The sequence below is a fragment of the Tinamus guttatus genome, unplaced genomic scaffold (genome assembly GCF_059628265.1).
Source record: "Tinamus guttatus ecotype Peru unplaced genomic scaffold, ASM5962826v1 Tinamus_guttatus_pri_ptg000510l, whole genome shotgun sequence".
NCBI lineage: Eukaryota > Metazoa > Chordata > Aves > Tinamiformes > Tinamidae > Tinamus > Tinamus guttatus.
In genome coordinates, this window is record NW_028289044.1 from 3,913,489 (window position 1) to 3,931,108 (window position 17,620).

At 38.0% G+C, this 17,620-nt stretch overlaps 1 protein-coding gene across 1 annotated transcript; it reads right to left on the bottom strand.

Annotated features, from left to right (window-relative positions):
• Positions 1–1,179: 1,179 nt before the first annotated feature.
• On the bottom strand, positions 1,180–17,420 carry CIBAR1 (CBY1 interacting BAR domain containing 1). The gene is made up of 9 exons (XM_088533598.1): positions 17,370–17,420; positions 15,914–16,148; positions 14,091–14,159; positions 12,823–12,924; positions 10,722–10,727; positions 9,463–9,567; positions 8,326–8,439; positions 6,502–6,621; positions 1,180–1,281 (listed from the first exon to the last, which is right to left on the bottom strand). Exons 1-9 carry the CDS (start codon positions 17,399–17,401, stop codon positions 1,180–1,182), a joined length of 885 nt encoding a protein of 294 aa, XP_088389724.1. The 5' UTR covers positions 17,402–17,420.
• Between the last annotated feature and the right edge of the window lie 200 nt (positions 17,421–17,620).

Below are 17,620 nucleotides of genomic sequence, written 5' to 3' on the forward strand. Positions count from 1 at the left end.
AGAGTTAAATAATTCCTCGAATTTCTTTCTTATCTGAACTATACCAAATCCTTGCTTGTTTGTCAAACTTTGTATCAACAGACAAAAGCAACATCAATATTAAAAATGTATTTCCTTAATTGAATGTATATTTTGGTTATAAATTAAGATCATTCTCCTAGCTGTGATTTAAAATTCTAGCATTTCTTTTTTTTTAAAAAAAAAAGTTTTAAAATGTTCATTATTCTTAGAATTTGAGTATCTCTTTTTACATTTAGTAAAATCTAAAGTTAGAGATAAGCAATATGGCAGCATTATATTGGCAAGAACATGTTATTCAAAATGAACAAAAGCAAGCATCATTTCCAAATAGGATGAAAACTTAAGACTCAGAGTGTGCAATTCCTTGTGTGCTTGATAGAATAGGTAACTGAATCAAGCAATTTAGACAAATATGTAACCTTCAACTTACATAAAATGTCAATTAGTAAAATTAATTTTATTATGAAGGCACTTTTATTCAAAAGCAAAGCAGTATGAAAAGTAGATGTTGCACCAGACCTTTACATTTGTGTTAATGCTTCATTCTGTACATGTAAACGAATCAATTAAAAACCAGCTCTGAGGAAGCCTGAGGAAAATGAGAGAGAAAACAACTCGCACCCGCTGCCTTCTGTGAACCACGGCAGGCAACAGGATGTAGCGGGACCGATGCTGGAATTGGTTTCGTGTCTGTCGCGGTTCCTTTCAGATGCAGAACAGCCACTGTGGCAGGTACAGCCAGAAGGCAACCCAGGAGTGTGTGTTTTGTAACGTGTTGGCCAAGTGACGAGCGCGCTCGCACATTCCTCACTGCCTGGCAGCGTAGTGCGCGTTTGGGACGCTGCTCATCATGAAAGTTGGTGTAAACGTGACTGCAATATAACACCTATGCAAATCTAACACAGAATTCTAGTTAAATGTTTCATTTTCTGTCTACTGAAAATTGTCCGTTTTCAGCAGATTTATTTCCACTCTTCAAAACTGATCATTTGTGGTCTGTAGAACACAGTGTACTATTAATACTATTTTTTTTTTTTTCATCCGTTGGAATTTTAAAACTACAACCCCAGGGAAAATTCTCATTAATACATACAAGGTGATTTTTTTTTCTTTTTTTACCCCCATCAATTAAAACTGTTCTAAATCTTTTTTTTTATATCATCTCTCTTCCTTAGTAGCATCTAATTCTTCTTCCTCATCTTCCTCTTCTTCATCTTCCTCCTCCTCTTCATCTTTTCTTAGTCGACTGTTGGAAATCGGCTAAAACAAAAAAAAAAAACGTAAGTCAAGTATGCTTGTTTGGCTGGAAGGAAAACTTTTTTGTGTTCATTCAAAATCTAAGGACTTGTAGGTTGTTCCTATATATGTGTGTATATATATATTTTTGAGGAGGGGGGAGGGCGAGAATGGGGTAGTGTTTATCCAGATACTGTTTCTTCTTCTAGCATAGACTAGAAGACAGCAAATGAAAGAAATGATTATTATTTTTTAAAGCTGCAGCTAGTTCTGAAAGCTGTTATATCATGGGAAAACTACGTACTGACTGCATTCTTGTGAAGCACCAACACTGCGTGAGCCGGGTGCTCTGTGCGTGGGCAGCTCAGCTGACAGGCTGAGATGAGCAGCAGGGAATAATCTCGAAGACACCCAACTTTTCCAGTTGAATGAAAAACCCAACACTCTGCTGCTCTAAGCTGTGGCGTGTTGAGAGCAGGGCCTCCGGTATAATGAGCCAAAGACATTTTATTGAGCATCAGCTATAGCTTATATCCCGTGCTGTCCCGGGTACAATGCTGTATTTGCCTACAGGCACGTGAAGCAGTCACTGAACAAACCAGCAAGCTACAGGCTTACACGGAGACTGCCCCCTCAGCTCCTCCGTCCCGCAGCAGCCGTACCGCTGTTCTTGCTCCTTGTTTGCTGAAGAACACCTGCACTGCCGGCCTTGAGGCTGGTTAGCTACTAACGAGGCATCCTGTACTACTGTCTTTGAAGCAGGCTCCACATTAAGCTGTCTGCAGGACAGCTTAAATGAGACAAACTTTACTAGGGGATTCCTGATTTGTGTGTGAACCGTGCTTGCCTTCAGAATGGTACCTTGGTGCTTTTTCAGTTCATGAAATGTTACATACAAGGGGCTGCTGTCTGCCTTTCCTCTCACCTCACAGATGGAGCCATCCAGCCTTCCTATTTTCTTTCTTTTTTCCCCTCCTCTCTCCTAGTAAAGGGTCTGTTAGTTCTTACTGCAGATATATCATTCAATTAACACTTCTTGAAACTAGCTTCCAGGCTGGTCATCATTTTGTGACTCTGCACTTACTTTTTGGCCTATTGCTCCATTTGTTCTTGTGCCAGCACTATTTGACTCAAATATTTTTTCTTACTTTACAGAGTATCTATTAAAGGTGAATATGATTGTTGTTAATTAAGCAAAGCTTTATTTTCCACTGAAAATAAATGTTTGTAAATATAAAAAGCACAAAAAGTTATGAAAGCAACGTACATAGATACAGATACAAAACATACATCTAAGGCTTAGATTTGTTTTGGGGGTTAGTTTTCTGTTTAAAACCTTTTCAGTTCAAGGCTGATTTTCCATCAATCCAAATAAGTGACTGTCACTTACAGCAGTTATTAGAAGCTCTAATAATAGAAGGAACTATTACCAAAAAATAACAAGTAACAAATTGTTTAATAACATTCATACTTCTTGTGTGTTACGTAATGCAGCAATTCTAATAAAATGCTGTAACTCAGCCTTGCAGAACAGTATTTCCTTTGGCTGTCAGTATTAAAGGGAGTTCTTTGTGCCTTAAAAAAAGGGAGGGGAATAAAAAGCTGTCCCTTTCTTTCTATCATTTAAAGAATTTTACAGAGGTAAGGATATGACCCTTTGGAATGGTACTTAAAGAGGAAATGCTGGACTGCATATCATGTTTGCAAATGTTGCATTTGCAGTGTGCTCAGGAAATTGCTAAATTTTCAGTTATGATTCCTAGGTTTTCTCACATATGCTTATCTCTATAGGCTTTAGTACTGAAGGCAAATTTTGTCTCTTTTTATAATTTCCTACTTTTAAAAGTCCTTAAACCTGGTTATTAAACTCTGACTTTGAAATTTCATAATTTACAATGTTCATGTACCTGTTATGTAGAACAGAAACACAGAGCTTGTGTGTATGTACATAAAGCAAACTTTAAACAGGGGAACTAGAAAAGTGCTTAGTTATTGATGCTGTCATTTTTAAAGGCAGTTTGATCTCAGGCAATGCAGAGAGTTGAACCTGGTGCAAATACTAACTTAGTTACAAGTTTCTAAACATAATGGAAAGTGAAGTTAATCATTGGATAAAAGCGGTTTAACTTTGGACCAAGTGCCTAAAAAAGCAATCCTTTATTCTTCCGTGAGAAAAGACAGCGACACTGATTCGTAATCGGAGAAATGGGAATGCTGCAGATGGAGCCTGAGCTTCGCTTCAAGTGACAGGATAAATTCCAGGTGTTTTCTATGTTACAGCATCTGCATTTCTTAAGTAGAACTTCCATCACATTTCTGATTAAAAATTCCTCTTCTCTAGAATAAGAGATGCTATTTGGGATTTAAGTTTTTTTCTGCTCACTAGTAAAGTACCTGTGACCAAGCTGTAGATTAAATGAATATTATCATAGGTCAAAGTGAGGTGGCTGTAAAATGACTTAACTTTAGTTCTTAAGTGGATCAAAGTAAGGGAAGCAATAAAGGAAACTTGGTATCCAAATACCTGTTACTTTGCCATAAAGCTCATGTATACCAATACTTTACTTAAATTACTTAATGCTGAAAAATAATTCGATTTTAAGCAGATAGTGCCATCTCTAATGAGAGTTCTCTAAGCTTTGCAGCCTGCCCTTGCACGGGCTGTTCAGCTGTGTTTTTCTCCAGGATGGACGGAAATCTGGCTCTTTCAGCCACGTGGAGGGACGTGCGGCGAGTCCCTCTGTCTGTCTGCAGCCGCCCTCCCCAGGGAGCAGTGCTGGAAAACCCGGCTGTGCAGATCCAGCCTGCCTGCTCGAGGGCTTTGCTGTCCTCGAAGGGCAAGCACAGAACTAGTGGCTATAAAAACTGCATGTGGATAAAAAACTGTAGTTTGCCTTGATCTAATGTGCCTGTTAAAAAAAAAGAAGAAGAAAAAAGAAAAAATAAAAAACTGCAGCTGTCCTCTACTGTAGTTCTGGCTAAATGCACTGCACCAATCTGAATCAGTACAAGGAAGTGCCAAAGAAATTGTCAAGTTTGTAAAACACAGAATGTAGGGCTTTGCTAGGGATTGTTATGAAAACTTGCATAGATTTTCCTCATTTGTGTAAAATTAAGTATCTGTAAAATTTATGTTTAAAGCACAAAATCCCTGGCAGGTATGGCAGAGGAACTGGCATCTCAGTTTCAGCAGCTGCTCTGAGTGGGAGCTGAAAACTGACCAACTATGAAAGTCAAGGGGGAGAAAAAATTCAGGATAGAAGTGTTTGAAGACCAATGTAAAAATATGAAAAGTATGTAATTTTGTTGTCTGAAAGTGGTGTTTGCACATTCCAGCTCTTAACTGCTTTAAACTGAAAGTCCAACACTACTGCATTACAGTCAGTAGGAAATTATGTAGCACAAAACCAGACTGAAGTGAAAACTTTGGAACTGAAAGATCCACGTAAGATGTGATGATACAAGTCACTTGTAGGTTTGCTCAACATAACGGTTCTTTAGCCAAAAGACAGGCCTAGGAGACAAGTATAACAAACCTGTAAATTATCCAAAATGGAATTCTCTGCCACCTCTGGAAGAAATTTCAGTGTCATATCATTCAGATTCCCCCCCCCCTTTTTTTTTTGTACAGTGTCCAAAAATACAGATATCTGTGGTGCCTCAGAGAAATTTAAAGATACTACTATCCTTAATACTATTCTACAGTGCTACAGGGTGTTCTTAAAGCAGGTAATAAACTGCCTTCTCTGGTGATCAAATAGCTAACAGCAATATTGTGCACTGCTACTCAGTGGATCACTACCCTGCTGCACAAATGAGGCAGAAAAATCACCTCTTTCCATGTAGTCTCTTACTTCTGTCAGCCCTAACAGGTGGAGCATCATTAATCTCAGTTAGTTCCTTGAGTGACAGAACTGATAAAGTTGCTTTTTCAGAGGTAACCTGTCTGAGTGTCTTTTTTTCTTCTTTTAAATCAACTGCAACAGGCTACCTAGGACTGACCTGGCATTCTACACTGTGATGTAGGCAGGTACCTATTTCCGAAAGGGACTTTCTAAAGAACTGAGCTTTTTTGGAATTTATACATTCCTGGCATGCAGAATTGCAACATACACTTTAGAGCAAAGAAACTGGACACTTCCCAGTAGCTGTCCTGGATTTACCTCAGATGTATTGCCTGAAGACAAGGAAACTGTCTCTTGACTACCTTTCAGGTAGCCAAATTTGATTTTTATGGTAAGTTTCACTGTCTGGCTTAAAGAAAAAGCCTAAAAGAAAATCACTAGGCATCTCACATATGAAAAATGATTTATAATTGAGGCAGGTGTGGTTTTAAGGACTTTTTAATCTAAATAAAAAACCCTTTTATGTTCTTGGAATACTGCACTTAGTACTTTAGGAAATAATAAGTGTCCTGCCATTTTGTAGCACAGTGATTCCACCTCAGCCCTCCTGAGAAAGGCTTGCATGTGTTATCAGAGTTTTGTTAATGTTCTGAGAAGGAAAGACCTGGTTTTGAATAAGGGGCTCACTACAGTTTCATTATTTGGATTTGGACCTCACGCTGCCCTTTACTGTGATTTCATAGAACAAGGTGCCGTAACTCAGAACATCTTAGTGCATAGATCTTCACTTTAGGGGGTGTTTATTAGCCTTTTGTTTATCGGTTTTGTTCTTTCACCAAAAAAACAAACAAACAAACAAAAAAAAACCCAAACAATAACAATTTGGTGTAATTTAACTGAAATTGGATATTTCTAGATTTTTAGCGACTAGCACATTCTCAATTAGTTACAATTAAAGAAGCCAGTACTTGAACCTGAAACGTACTTGTCCGATTGTGCATCTTACTCAAATTCAAAGTTTGTCTTCATGCACTTAAATACACAGATAGTATTTCTGGTCTGAGCTGGGTAGCTGGTGGTTCCTGTGAGTAAGGCTATGTCAAGGTTAAAGAATGTAATTTCCTTCTAAGAAGTCCTAGTGTTCATCTGCTGTGCAAAAACCCATGGTTTGTTACTGAAGGAAACTACATCACTGGAAATGGCAGTCTTCAAATCTAAACACCGCCACTAGGAAAGGAGTCTGCATTATTAAAAGCTTAATAGGATCTTTATAGGCTTGGAAGTCCCTTTACCTCTTGTACCTGTCTAATGATGCCTAAAGATAGTGGACTTGTGCACGCTAACATTGGCATTACATCTGCTTAAGATATTCTTAAAGCATTTAATGTTTCTGTCTTACCTGTAGCATCCTCAGTGAGGATTTCGAGGAACCAGTTCTTTGCAAGGGGGACTTTGAATTTGCACGAACGATGTCTAAGCGAGACTGATAGTCTGGTGGATAGAGCGAGCTCCGAAAAACCTGTTCAGATGAAGAAAACTGGGATTTTGGTGCAATGCTACAGCTTGCAACCTAACAGTCCACAAGACTAAAGCTCTCTAACAAAAATGCAGCAATGGACAATCGTAACAAAACACTGCTGTAGAAATAATGTATCAACAGTAGTTTGGATGGACCACTTGGAATCACTTTTAGCAAAAATAACATCCCTGCTCACCCCAAAACACATCACACCTATCAACACCTTTACGTGGGGCAGCTACACATTCTTCAGATGAGGGGATGCAGAATTCCTGGAGTGATTTGCAGGTGGGATTCTGCCATGGTTCCCTGGGGCCTGGGCACACACTGTGTGTGGGATGGGGCAGGCCTAGCCTAGATGTGCAGCTGAGTTTAAGGCTGAGCTAGAGATACCAAGCCCAGCTAGAGATGATAACCCCCCGGCAGGCCTTCCATGCTGGGGAGAGATGAACTGCTCCGGCCTGTCAGTCGCAGCACAAGGATTGTATTTGAAATGCTCAAGAGACGTGCAGCTCAATTTGGGAAGAATCCTAGAAGGGGGGAACATGTAGTCTTCATTGTATTTACTAATTCTTTCCATTATCCAGTAAATTCCAGGACTAGCAGCCCGATACAGAAACCAGCAGAACTACTGAGGCAAGAACTTTTTAATAAACTGAAGGAAGATGGAATTATGGCCAGTCAGTATGTTTATGGGGAATAAATGTCGTCAAAGTAAAGTGAGATTATAAGTTTGTTTGCAAAAGCCAAAATATTTACTTAGAAGGCTTTTTTTTTTTTTTGATTCAGTGATACTGATACTTTAATTATGAAACTAGAATAACGCAACATTGACATGGCACAGTTTAAATGAAGTAAAACAAACAAACAAACCCCTCTCCAAGCGACCCCCCCACAAACTACTGGGTCTCAGATGTGACCATCACTGAAGAATGGGGGGTTTACATATGTTTCAATGACTAAACACTGACATCCTAGTCAATGTCACAGAAAAAATAAAATTAGTACTGGTAAAATTTACAAAAAAAATGCCAAAATATTGGAAATGAACCAATTTCCTTGACAAACTGAATGCATGCACGCAGTATCCTTTTAAATAATAGCAAGTCTAAGGTACAATTTGTAACTCAAGAGTAAAGGTGACTGGAAGACAAGCTGAAACTGTAACATGTCTAAAGAAATGGTAACAAATGTCTCAACTCTAACAGCAGCCTAGTAAGCGATATGTGAAAGATGAAGAAAAACAAAATTGAGATTAAAAAGAAAATACACATTTTTAATGGAGCAATTAGCCTTTAGAACACGTTATCAGACTAATGAGAAGATTCTCTCTTGCTGTGCATCTTTACAGCAAGATTCACTGCAGAAGTGATCCTAGAAGATGCCCTTTAATAGCTGTAATTGAACTCGGCTTGGAACAGTAATTAATTTAGGAAAAGTCTCTTATCTGTATTTTGTACAAAAGATTAGATAGTCACTGCTGTTTTTGTCTACTTTTAAAATCTATGAGTTATAAACCTGTGTGACCCGTAAGCTGCTTGTTGGAATGGTGCAAAAAGGGCTCAATGTAAGATGACAGTTTGATCTATTCATCTGTTTTTTTTTTTGTTTTGTTTTTTCCCTAATATATATATAGCTCAGGAGTGTGGGAAAAATAACTTCATACAGCATGTAAATTAAAAAGTATAGTTTAATTACTCTCACCTCTAAATCTTCATTTTCATCAATATTCTGGATATTTTGGTAGGCAGCAGTATAAATCTCCAAAGCTTTCCCATGAAATAACATTTCAATGGTTATAAATTCAGAAAATATATTCTAAAAGCAAAAGAAAACAAAGGTTTTCTTAATCAGTAAAGAACATTTTTACTTCAAATGTTAAATGATGTTTTTATGATACAAATGACTGCACAAAACCTAGTATTTTTGTAGTAAAAAAAAATGGACTTGAATTTGTGACATTAAATGAAATGCTGGTTAGGATCTCACCTGTCTAGTCATCAATTCATACTAAATTTTAAGTACACATTTGAAAAACAAAGTTGACACATTTAGGAGATCACAAAATCTATTTGCAAAATCTATTTACTGCCTATCTATTTACTGATAGCAACCTTTACCTTATTTGGAATAAATGATCTATAAGCTTTAAACACATAATTATTTCTAAATTATTATTATATATTTCTAATTATATTTCTATATGAAATATAATACAGTAATATAGTAATATTCCTTCCCTTTACAATGGTATCTCTTAAACTCACACAATCTTATTGATGTTCTATCAAATACTGATGGGTTTGTGTTTTTCTTTTTTCCCTAAACTTTTTTTTTTAATATTTATTTTCCTTTTTTGAAAGATAAAAAGTATTCAGCATGAGATTGCATAGTTTAAACCTTTCTCAATTGCCATAGTCCTTGGGACTTGAGCAGCTCCTAAACATTTGACACTGCATTAGTCAGACTTAACTCCAGTAACCTAACCCAATCTCAGCATGGATTGTTATACTGGTTACTTATCACTACTGTTGATTTTACTGATTTAAGGCAGATATCATTGCACTAACAAAGCAAACTAGAACACAGAAACTGTTGGATACTGCATTCAGACGTTAAACAATCAAATTCAGGAAAATCTTGAAGCCAATGAAACTGGAAAAATAATTCATTTTGTAATTGCATGCAATTGCAAAATATTTGATTATGAAATACCTGTAAATAAAATCATGTGGCATTCACAGACTTAACCAAATGTTAGGTTGTGGCAATCTTGCCAAAGAGTAACCATAGTAATTTTAAGATGCAAGATGTTATATACTGACATGGGAGCACACATACTTTTATATCCTTTATTTTCTGTTTCTCGAAATTATCAATGGTTTCCTCTAATTGCCGAGTTGTTCGAGTTGCATCCAGTGAAGCTCTCTGCAATTCACTTTCAGCCTGATAAAACAACACAAAGGTGAAATCAGTCCTGTATTTGATACATACAAAGTTATGTTATAATTGCAATGGAAACCTTTAAATACGAGGTTTCAAAACATCTGGGTTACTCTACCTGTACGTATGGTTGCAGCTTAATAAACAAAATTGCCTTCTATATTATGTCTTCAACATAAAACAGGAAAATTTACTAGCTCCAGCCAATACAGAAGGTTCCATTTTCTGCAGTGCTCATCTGCTAATTCCACTAAGGCATCCCTGACACTTACCTGATCTTGAAGATATTTTGGTTAGTAACTTGTGTTTTCTCACAACGTAAGAGTTCACACTTGTAGACTGCAACATTTAGGTATTAAGTACTATCCATAAAATACCAGTGAATCTCGATTAGCCAAAGCAGTCTTTACTTACAGGCTCTGTTAGCAGGTTCTTTCAGGAATCTATTCCATTTAGGAATTTGAAAATGGTGTCTGCATCAAGCAATTGTATTCTGTGATCAAGATGTTGGATTCTCCCTATTTATCCAACACTTCAGCTTGGAAAGAAACTTCCTTACAGATGCTCTGGCAGGGAAGCTGCACCAGGGGCCCGGTTCCCACAAGCTATTTTTTAGTGACATCTCTTGGAACCTAGTGCATAACACGTACTGCTCTGTAGTTCCTTTTTCTTTGGTAAATATCTGTTAACCTTCTATTACAGGATTATCAACTTGAAACCTAATCTCCTTACAAAAGAAGTTTAAAGTTTGAACAGACACAATTCTGAATAGACAAAAGTGGTTGGGATATTAAGTATTAAATTTGGTTCATTTCCCTTTCTTGATTTTTCCCCAAAGAAAGGAGGGAAACAGACTAAAACAGAGCATTTTGTGCATTCTCAATTATAACAATCATTTGCTCTTTTTAAATGAAAGCAGCTGTTATGCATAAGCAGTCATTACACATGCAAATAATGTGCAGTATTTCTGTAATAATGAAATGTATCTTCTTGATTCATCTTAAATAGACTGGGCATATTTTTCATGCTGATGCTTTGGGAAAGGAATGTTGTTTGCTGTAGAGTGAAATGTTTAAACTTGCAGAACTCGAACAGTTTGCAGAAGAGCAGTTTGAAACTAAAGATGTTAAAGATGTTTTCTCTTCTGAAATACCCACCTGTGACTGAAAATATACGTAAAGGAAAAATGGCAAAATGGCAATCAATATTCATTATCAAAACAGCTATTTCCACATCTGTTAACATATTGTAAGTATTTACTTCAGATATCTGAAAATTTCTGTATATTTAGAAGCTGCTATTATTAAGGTGTCTGAAACTTTCTGTTTTTGACCTGAAATGCGCAAGTACAGATCTTTTGCTAAATATGGCCAAAATTGCTAATTGCTGATATGTCCCACTTGCGCAAGAACAACAGAACCAAGTGGGAGCCTAACTGCTATGCCGTTATCCATGAACGTGATCCAGCCTCTCTCAGACCTAAAAAGCTTGGCCACGTGCATTGTTCAGGAACAAATGAACACAATCCAGCCTAGCTCAGATAAATATTCCATTGCTGGGAATGGGGGCAGGTGGAGGAATTAAGCCTGCGTCCACTATTTTGCATCTAACAGCTGTTACTTTAGTTGGGACCCAGGCGATGCGTAAGGGAAGCTGAGTAGCCATAAAGGTTGGAGTGGACACCACAAGTATCATCAGCAAAGACAGGGACAAGAGGCTATGCCCAAAAGAAACGTGACCTCTGTTCAACCTACGAATGCTTAAACGCATCTTTGCCACCTCCCAGCAGATTTTCTTTACCATAAGATCTGTCATAAAAGTAACTACTGAAGTGTTCCTTTCTATACCAATGCAAAGGGTGCCTAATTTCTTCCTGGCCCAGGGAAGCCTAACAAAGTTACACACTGGGTTCCTGCTCCCTATACACTTGCATTCCCTCTTGCACTGCGTTCTGGTCACCTTACAATACAAGCATATACCATGTGGTGCCTTCAGGCATATGTGAAAGTAGACTCAGACTGAGACTTAGTAACTTTTCAGGCGAAAAAAAGGAGTACAGAAAATATAGATGTTCCAAGAAGGTATGCTATGGAAGAATACTTAGGAGTAGCTTAGCAAAGGAACAAGAGAAAAAAAAAACAAAAACATGAAAAAAAAAAACCCAGGTGTCAGCAATATATCTGTGAAATCAACTGGGAATGACTGTGGCAGGAGGGAAGTGCAAGGCCCCTTCATGGAGAATAGCTTAGTGTTACTATTTACTCTTTTGAGTCTAAGGAGGGAGCACTCTGCATCACAGCTCCGGTTCCAACCCTAAGGCTGATTATCTGTGTGTCTTCATTACATGGCGAACACTAATTAATTATCCCTTGATTTAACTGATTTGAATATTATTACAGCAGGAACTCTCTAGCAGAGCCAAAACCAGACTTGACACTTGATCACCACAGCCATTTAGTGATTTTGTCTGTTTGTGAAGCTCCATGTCCAAACACTGCATTGCTTCTCACTTCTGAAATGAAGTTGATACTTCAAAGTGGGTTGCTTCACAACACAATCCTCATCCAACTCCAGAATGCAAGAAAAAACAAAACTAACAAACAAACAAAACATCAAAAACACACCAGCACACAATAACTTAACTGCTCTATCATAATATATTGGTGCAAAAGGGTCTAAACTAACACTGCCCTGATGACCTCTTCTGACATTTTCTAGATTCTGATTGTTTCATTCAATCATTTTTCCCTTGTGATACAGAATAACATACTATGGAAAGTCATGGGTCTTTGGAGAGTAAGAGCAGTCTGGTGGAATATTCTGCTGACAGACTTGCAACTTGTCCTATCACACTTCTCGCACAGTTGGAAGAAACTCAAACCCCATCTAGGTACAGGGAAGAACAACCAAAATGACAGAAAGAAAAACAACAAAACAAAAATTCTGCAGGAATAATAAAAAAAGGAAGTGTCTGATTAGATTTTTTTTTCAAAAACATCTAATATGCTAGATGCAATTTACGCCTACCTCTCTTTCAAATACAGATCAGATACTTCATATTATTTTCAGTCAGAAAGGAGTAGGTAATAAAGCAGCTATTATAGGCTATAATCATTATCACAAACCCTGTGAGAGCGTAATATACTTAGATAAAAAATCAACATAGAAAAGAATATTCCTTTCATATTGCTTCTTCAACACCATACTTTTAATTCCTGAGAAATTAAAAAATATATTTTTATAGTCACTAGAGGATACGATAATGTGCCGATCTGATGGATTCCGCTGCCGCGTCTTTTCCAGTTGTGATAGCTGCTTGGCTTCTCGATTCTTGGCTGTTAAAGTTGCTTTAAGATCATCCTGGAAATAAAATGTTTTGGACATATTTGAAATCTAGGATAGTATGAAATACACTTTTCTTTATATATGATTACCTAGAAAACAAACAGAACATGCTTTAAACAAAACCAGATTTTATTGACCTAAAACTATTGACTGTTAGATGATCTTTTGACGAAGTGAAGTCAATGGGGGCTTAAAGAGTTTATTACCTTGCAAAAATCTTTGTATCACACACTGTACTTTAAAGTGTGAGGAAAAAAAAAACAAAGACTTTTCTTGAAAAGTGCACTAGACGGTTAAAATCTGAAACTTCAAAACTGCTAACTGGGCAGCAATGACAGTCTTAGCAATGGAATAAAGGTAACATTTAGAACTGAATAGCGACATATCAGTTAAAGAAAATCCAGCAGTCAGTAAAAAATAGAAGTTATAAAGGACAGAAAAACAGCACACAATTCTTAAGACATTAGAGAAAATCCATGACTGAAACGTTCGTAGGTAATAAAGAGTTTAAATACATTTGGAACAAATGTATTTACATAATAATGATGTAGATGGAAAAGATGAATCTGTTCGCACACAATGAACAAACTCTTGATCATATTATTAAATTGCATTTTGTAAACATTTGATCTACCCAAGCTCTTAAATTTGCCATCAGATAAGCTCCAGGTATGTGAGAAGGCATTGATTTTGATTGCTCCTATTGAAAAGGGGCAGTACTTTAGGACAAGTATAAATACACAAAGGAATAAGTTTAAACAAATTTGAGGCATGACTGAGCAGACATTTCAAACCATAATTTCCTCTAGAAAGAATATTAAGAATTCCTTTCTTCCAGAAAGGATAGAAAGAATAGTGGCAATTTATCTGTCACGCCAGAAAAACAAGAAGACTAAAGATACTAAAAAATCACCTGAATTTGTACTATCCAGAATGTTTTACATTATCCACAACACACTATTTTAAAGTGCTTTTTTGTGCTCCTACGGTCTGAATATTCTCGTCTTCACATCAAAACTATTTCCTCCAATATGTGTCACGCTCCAGTTTGGATGCATTTTTATATAAATGTTAGTTACATTTATTACTGCACTAAAGAAAATCACAACTAATTTTCCTGCAAAATTTAATTTTTTAACTGACCACTATACACTCTGTGAGAAAGTACACATTTAACTTACTCTTTTAAGTTTTACTATGGTCCCATAACTTTTCAAAGGTTCGACAACTTTGGCTTCAAGCCTTTCAACCTACAAAAGAAATCACAAGGTCATTAAAGTCATCTCTACTTCTGCTGCATAGACACAGAGACCTGTGGGAATAGAGGGTTAGGAAGTACTGCCAAAAAACAAATGAACAACAGACAGAATCGGTAAGTCATTTGTATTTTGGGGAACTAAAATTTATTTTTAGAAGAATTCCTCTCATTTCACAACAAGGAGAAAACAAAAATGGGAATTTTAATGACAGAGTACTAAATAAAATCAACAATATATCTCAAGTGCCCACAGATTTCTATTCTAAAAAGTTGAAAATAAGAGGTTTTGCTTTAAACTTTAAACATTATAGTCTGAATAATCTTTGCTGTAAACTATGCTGTAAGAAATGTAACCCTTTTGTTCCTAAGGCTAATGAAAAAAGAAGTGGAGGTACTGAAAACACTACAGATGCCTACAAGTTACATTAAACATGTGAATGTTCTCAAGAATGAGTACATCTGAATTTTTGTTTCAGTTCTCTTGAAATTACAGATTCATAGTTTAAAAGTAAAGAAGGAGCAAGATATCACACAGTATGATTTCACCTGCATATTATGCCATAAATTTACTCTATTAATATAAGATAAATTACTATTAAATTAATAGAAAATTAATGAGCAGTGTGAGTCTGGTACATGAAATCCTATGGAAATTCCACAATCCACATCTTTGGATTTCTTACTAGTTTTTACAAATCTGGCCCTAAACACACAGTGAAAGATCCATGTTTATTTTTGTGTTTTCAGAATGTTCTACTTAGTAAGGAAGATTAGATAGATCAGATTAACTTTTAGATAGATTAACTTCCTTTAAAGGGTGTTTTTTTCTCCTTTATTAATCCATAAAGATGATTTAAAACATTTCCTTTAAAAAAATCCTATTTGAAAAAATCAAGAATGTCAAATACTTTAGTCTTTTTTTTTAAAACATATAATGCTTCTTAGCTTCTCAAAACCATGCACGATGTTTTCTCTTCCCTACCAAAAGAAAAAGTACTCCAAAAACTGTTTTGAGTATTTGTTACACTAAAAAGTACACTAAAACAAACAAACAAAAAAAACCCTTCAACATTAAAAATTCTGATTCATAAGTTACAATTTGGATGGACCCACACACAGATCTACAGCTGGCATAAAGACCTGTGTTTGTGTTCTCACTAATCTAGCAGGAATTAGGCTCTAGGGTCACAATTGAGCATGTACTTTGAGGTGACCTAGATAAATAACTGTTGAGATGCAGCCTTACAGAAGCCGCCAGCGCTCCCGACAGCACTGCAGGCTGCCTGTCAAAGAGCCCAGGGAGGGATTCCCATCAGTATTTTCTTCCATGCTTTTCCAGTAACAGATTCAACAAAAGGAAAATGCCTGATTTTCAGCTTAGTTACTGCCAGACAAATCATAAAATGAGTGTTTTTTTTTTTAACCATAAATCATAATCCAAAAATCTAGAGTTCTCTTTTTTGCTCTGCAAGAGGCTTGCTGTCTCAAATTCTGTCAGCATTCACATAAACAGCATCGCTCAACTCAACAGTACTGAAGTTTTTAGCAGAGTAAACTATGAACGCTTTGGGAGCCTATCTCACTGTACCACTAATATAGTTAAAACTGCATTCTCTTAAGATTGAAGAGTATATTTTTATATACTCTTGTACAGTGTATATAAAACTTTAATCACCCTCTTAATCACAGATGAGTAACTGAGAAGTTCTGTTGGCAAACACAACATGTACAGCTTTAATCTTGTACCTCAGCCTGGCGATAATCCTGAAGTCTGGAAAATTCATCTGCAAAGTTTTTCAGTCCAACTTTTAAGTTTGGTGTCTCCGTAGCAGCATATGCATATATTTCATTTACTAGAAGATCTGCTTTGTCTCGTAGTCTGGCAGTTTTACGTACATATCCAGCAAATATTTGGCACAGTTCTCCAAAATGTTTTTCCACATTTGAAACAGCATCTCGTATTTGTCTAGTCTGATTGTCCCTAGATATCAAAGAAAAATAAATGAAAATTAAGATGGGAACCATGTACAGAGTAAAAAAACCTGTATGATCACACCACGGAAAATTTATAACTGATTTGGAACATCTCATTTCAATGTAAATCAGAAATCTATTCTTAAAAAGACAGTGTTTTAACAAACTGACATAATTTGTGTTTAGTGATGAACTAAGGAAAAAAATAGAAAGTAGCATTTATATTTTGCTAAAAAAAAAAGAAAATTCAATAGTGGAAAACTCAAATCACAAAAATCACCTCAGAAATTTTCCTACAAGGGTTAAGCAATGGCCATTATTAGTGATTACTAACACTGTGGTAATGCCTCCAGGTCTCAAATCAGGCTGGATCATAGAGCTTCCTTCTCCCTGGGGGCAATCGAAGGCAGAGATTAAAATCAGGCAGTAGAGGCCAAATATGTAAAGGCACTAAAGTTTCTTTAGGTTGGGTACAGGTATCTAACTGCATTGATTCAGCACTACCGAGGGTGAAGATCCCTGGGAAATGGAGATATGGAGAAAAGCTTTCAATATTTTCAAATTATCTGAGATCTAAGTACTGGCCAATGTTTAAATACTAATCTTGTAACAGACAAAAATCAGAAGCACTGGAAGAACTTTAGTACTGCTGCGTCAAGCCAGGGGAATAAAAACCCTCCACGAAAACACTTCAGGGAAAAGTTCTACCGTGGACCAAGACCAGTTATGCCACCTCATCGCAAGTGGTCCAAGGAGACGACTCAGCAGTTTTGGTCTTTCCAAGAAGAGGGTGAGGCGAAAAAGAAAGAAAGAGAGAAAAAAAGAGAGAAAGAAAGTCTCTCAGCCAAGTTATTCAGCTCTCCAGGGCACGCCTGACTCACGGACCCCTTGCCCAGGTCAGACACGACAAGAGAAGTGGGGAACTACGAGGTGTTGAAGCAATTTCCCTGCGCTAACCGGAGCCTCCAGCCACGGGCCCGTCTCCCTTCCCACCTCCTTGGCTGGCAGCGGGGTCTTCCCGACAGGAAAACCCGCTTCCCCCGGAGCCCCCCGCGCCTGGAGAAGTTTCGCGGCCGCTGCGCCGGGGCGCTCCAAGGCCGGGGCCTCCGGCAGCCGCCGGGCTCCGGGGCGGCGCGGCGGGGCCCGGCCTCCTCCCACCGCTGGGCCCCGCGCAGACCCGCAACGGGCACCGGGGACCGGGCCCGGCCCGCCTCGGCGCCGCCGTTACCTGGCGTCCAGCCCGCGGCCCAGCATCATCATGGCGGCGGCGGCGAGGAGGCGGCGCGCGCCCCGTTGCCATGGGCGCCTCGCACCGCCCCTCACCGCCCCCGCGGGCCGCGGCGCCTCCGCCCGCTCCGCCGCGCTCCCCTGCGCTGCTCTGCGCTCCCCTGCGCTCCCCTGCGCTCTCCTGCGCTTCCCTGCGCTTCGCGGAGGGCCGCGATGGGGGGACTCGAGGAGAGGAGCGGGGCGGGAGGGCGG

Excerpts from the sequence above, each read along its gene's own strand:
- CIBAR1 (XM_088533598.1), bottom strand. The coding sequence starts at position 17,401 with ATGATGATGCTGGGCCGCGGGCTGGACGCCAG. Across the intron at positions 16,149-17,369 it reads GGCCGCGGGCTGGACGCCAG|GGACAATCAGACTAGACAAA; the intron begins GTAACGGCGGCG and ends TTTGATATCTAG. Across the intron at positions 12,925-14,090 it reads CCATAGTAAAACTTAAAAGA|GATGATCTTAAAGCAACTTT; the intron begins GTAAGTTAAATG and ends TTTTATTTCCAG.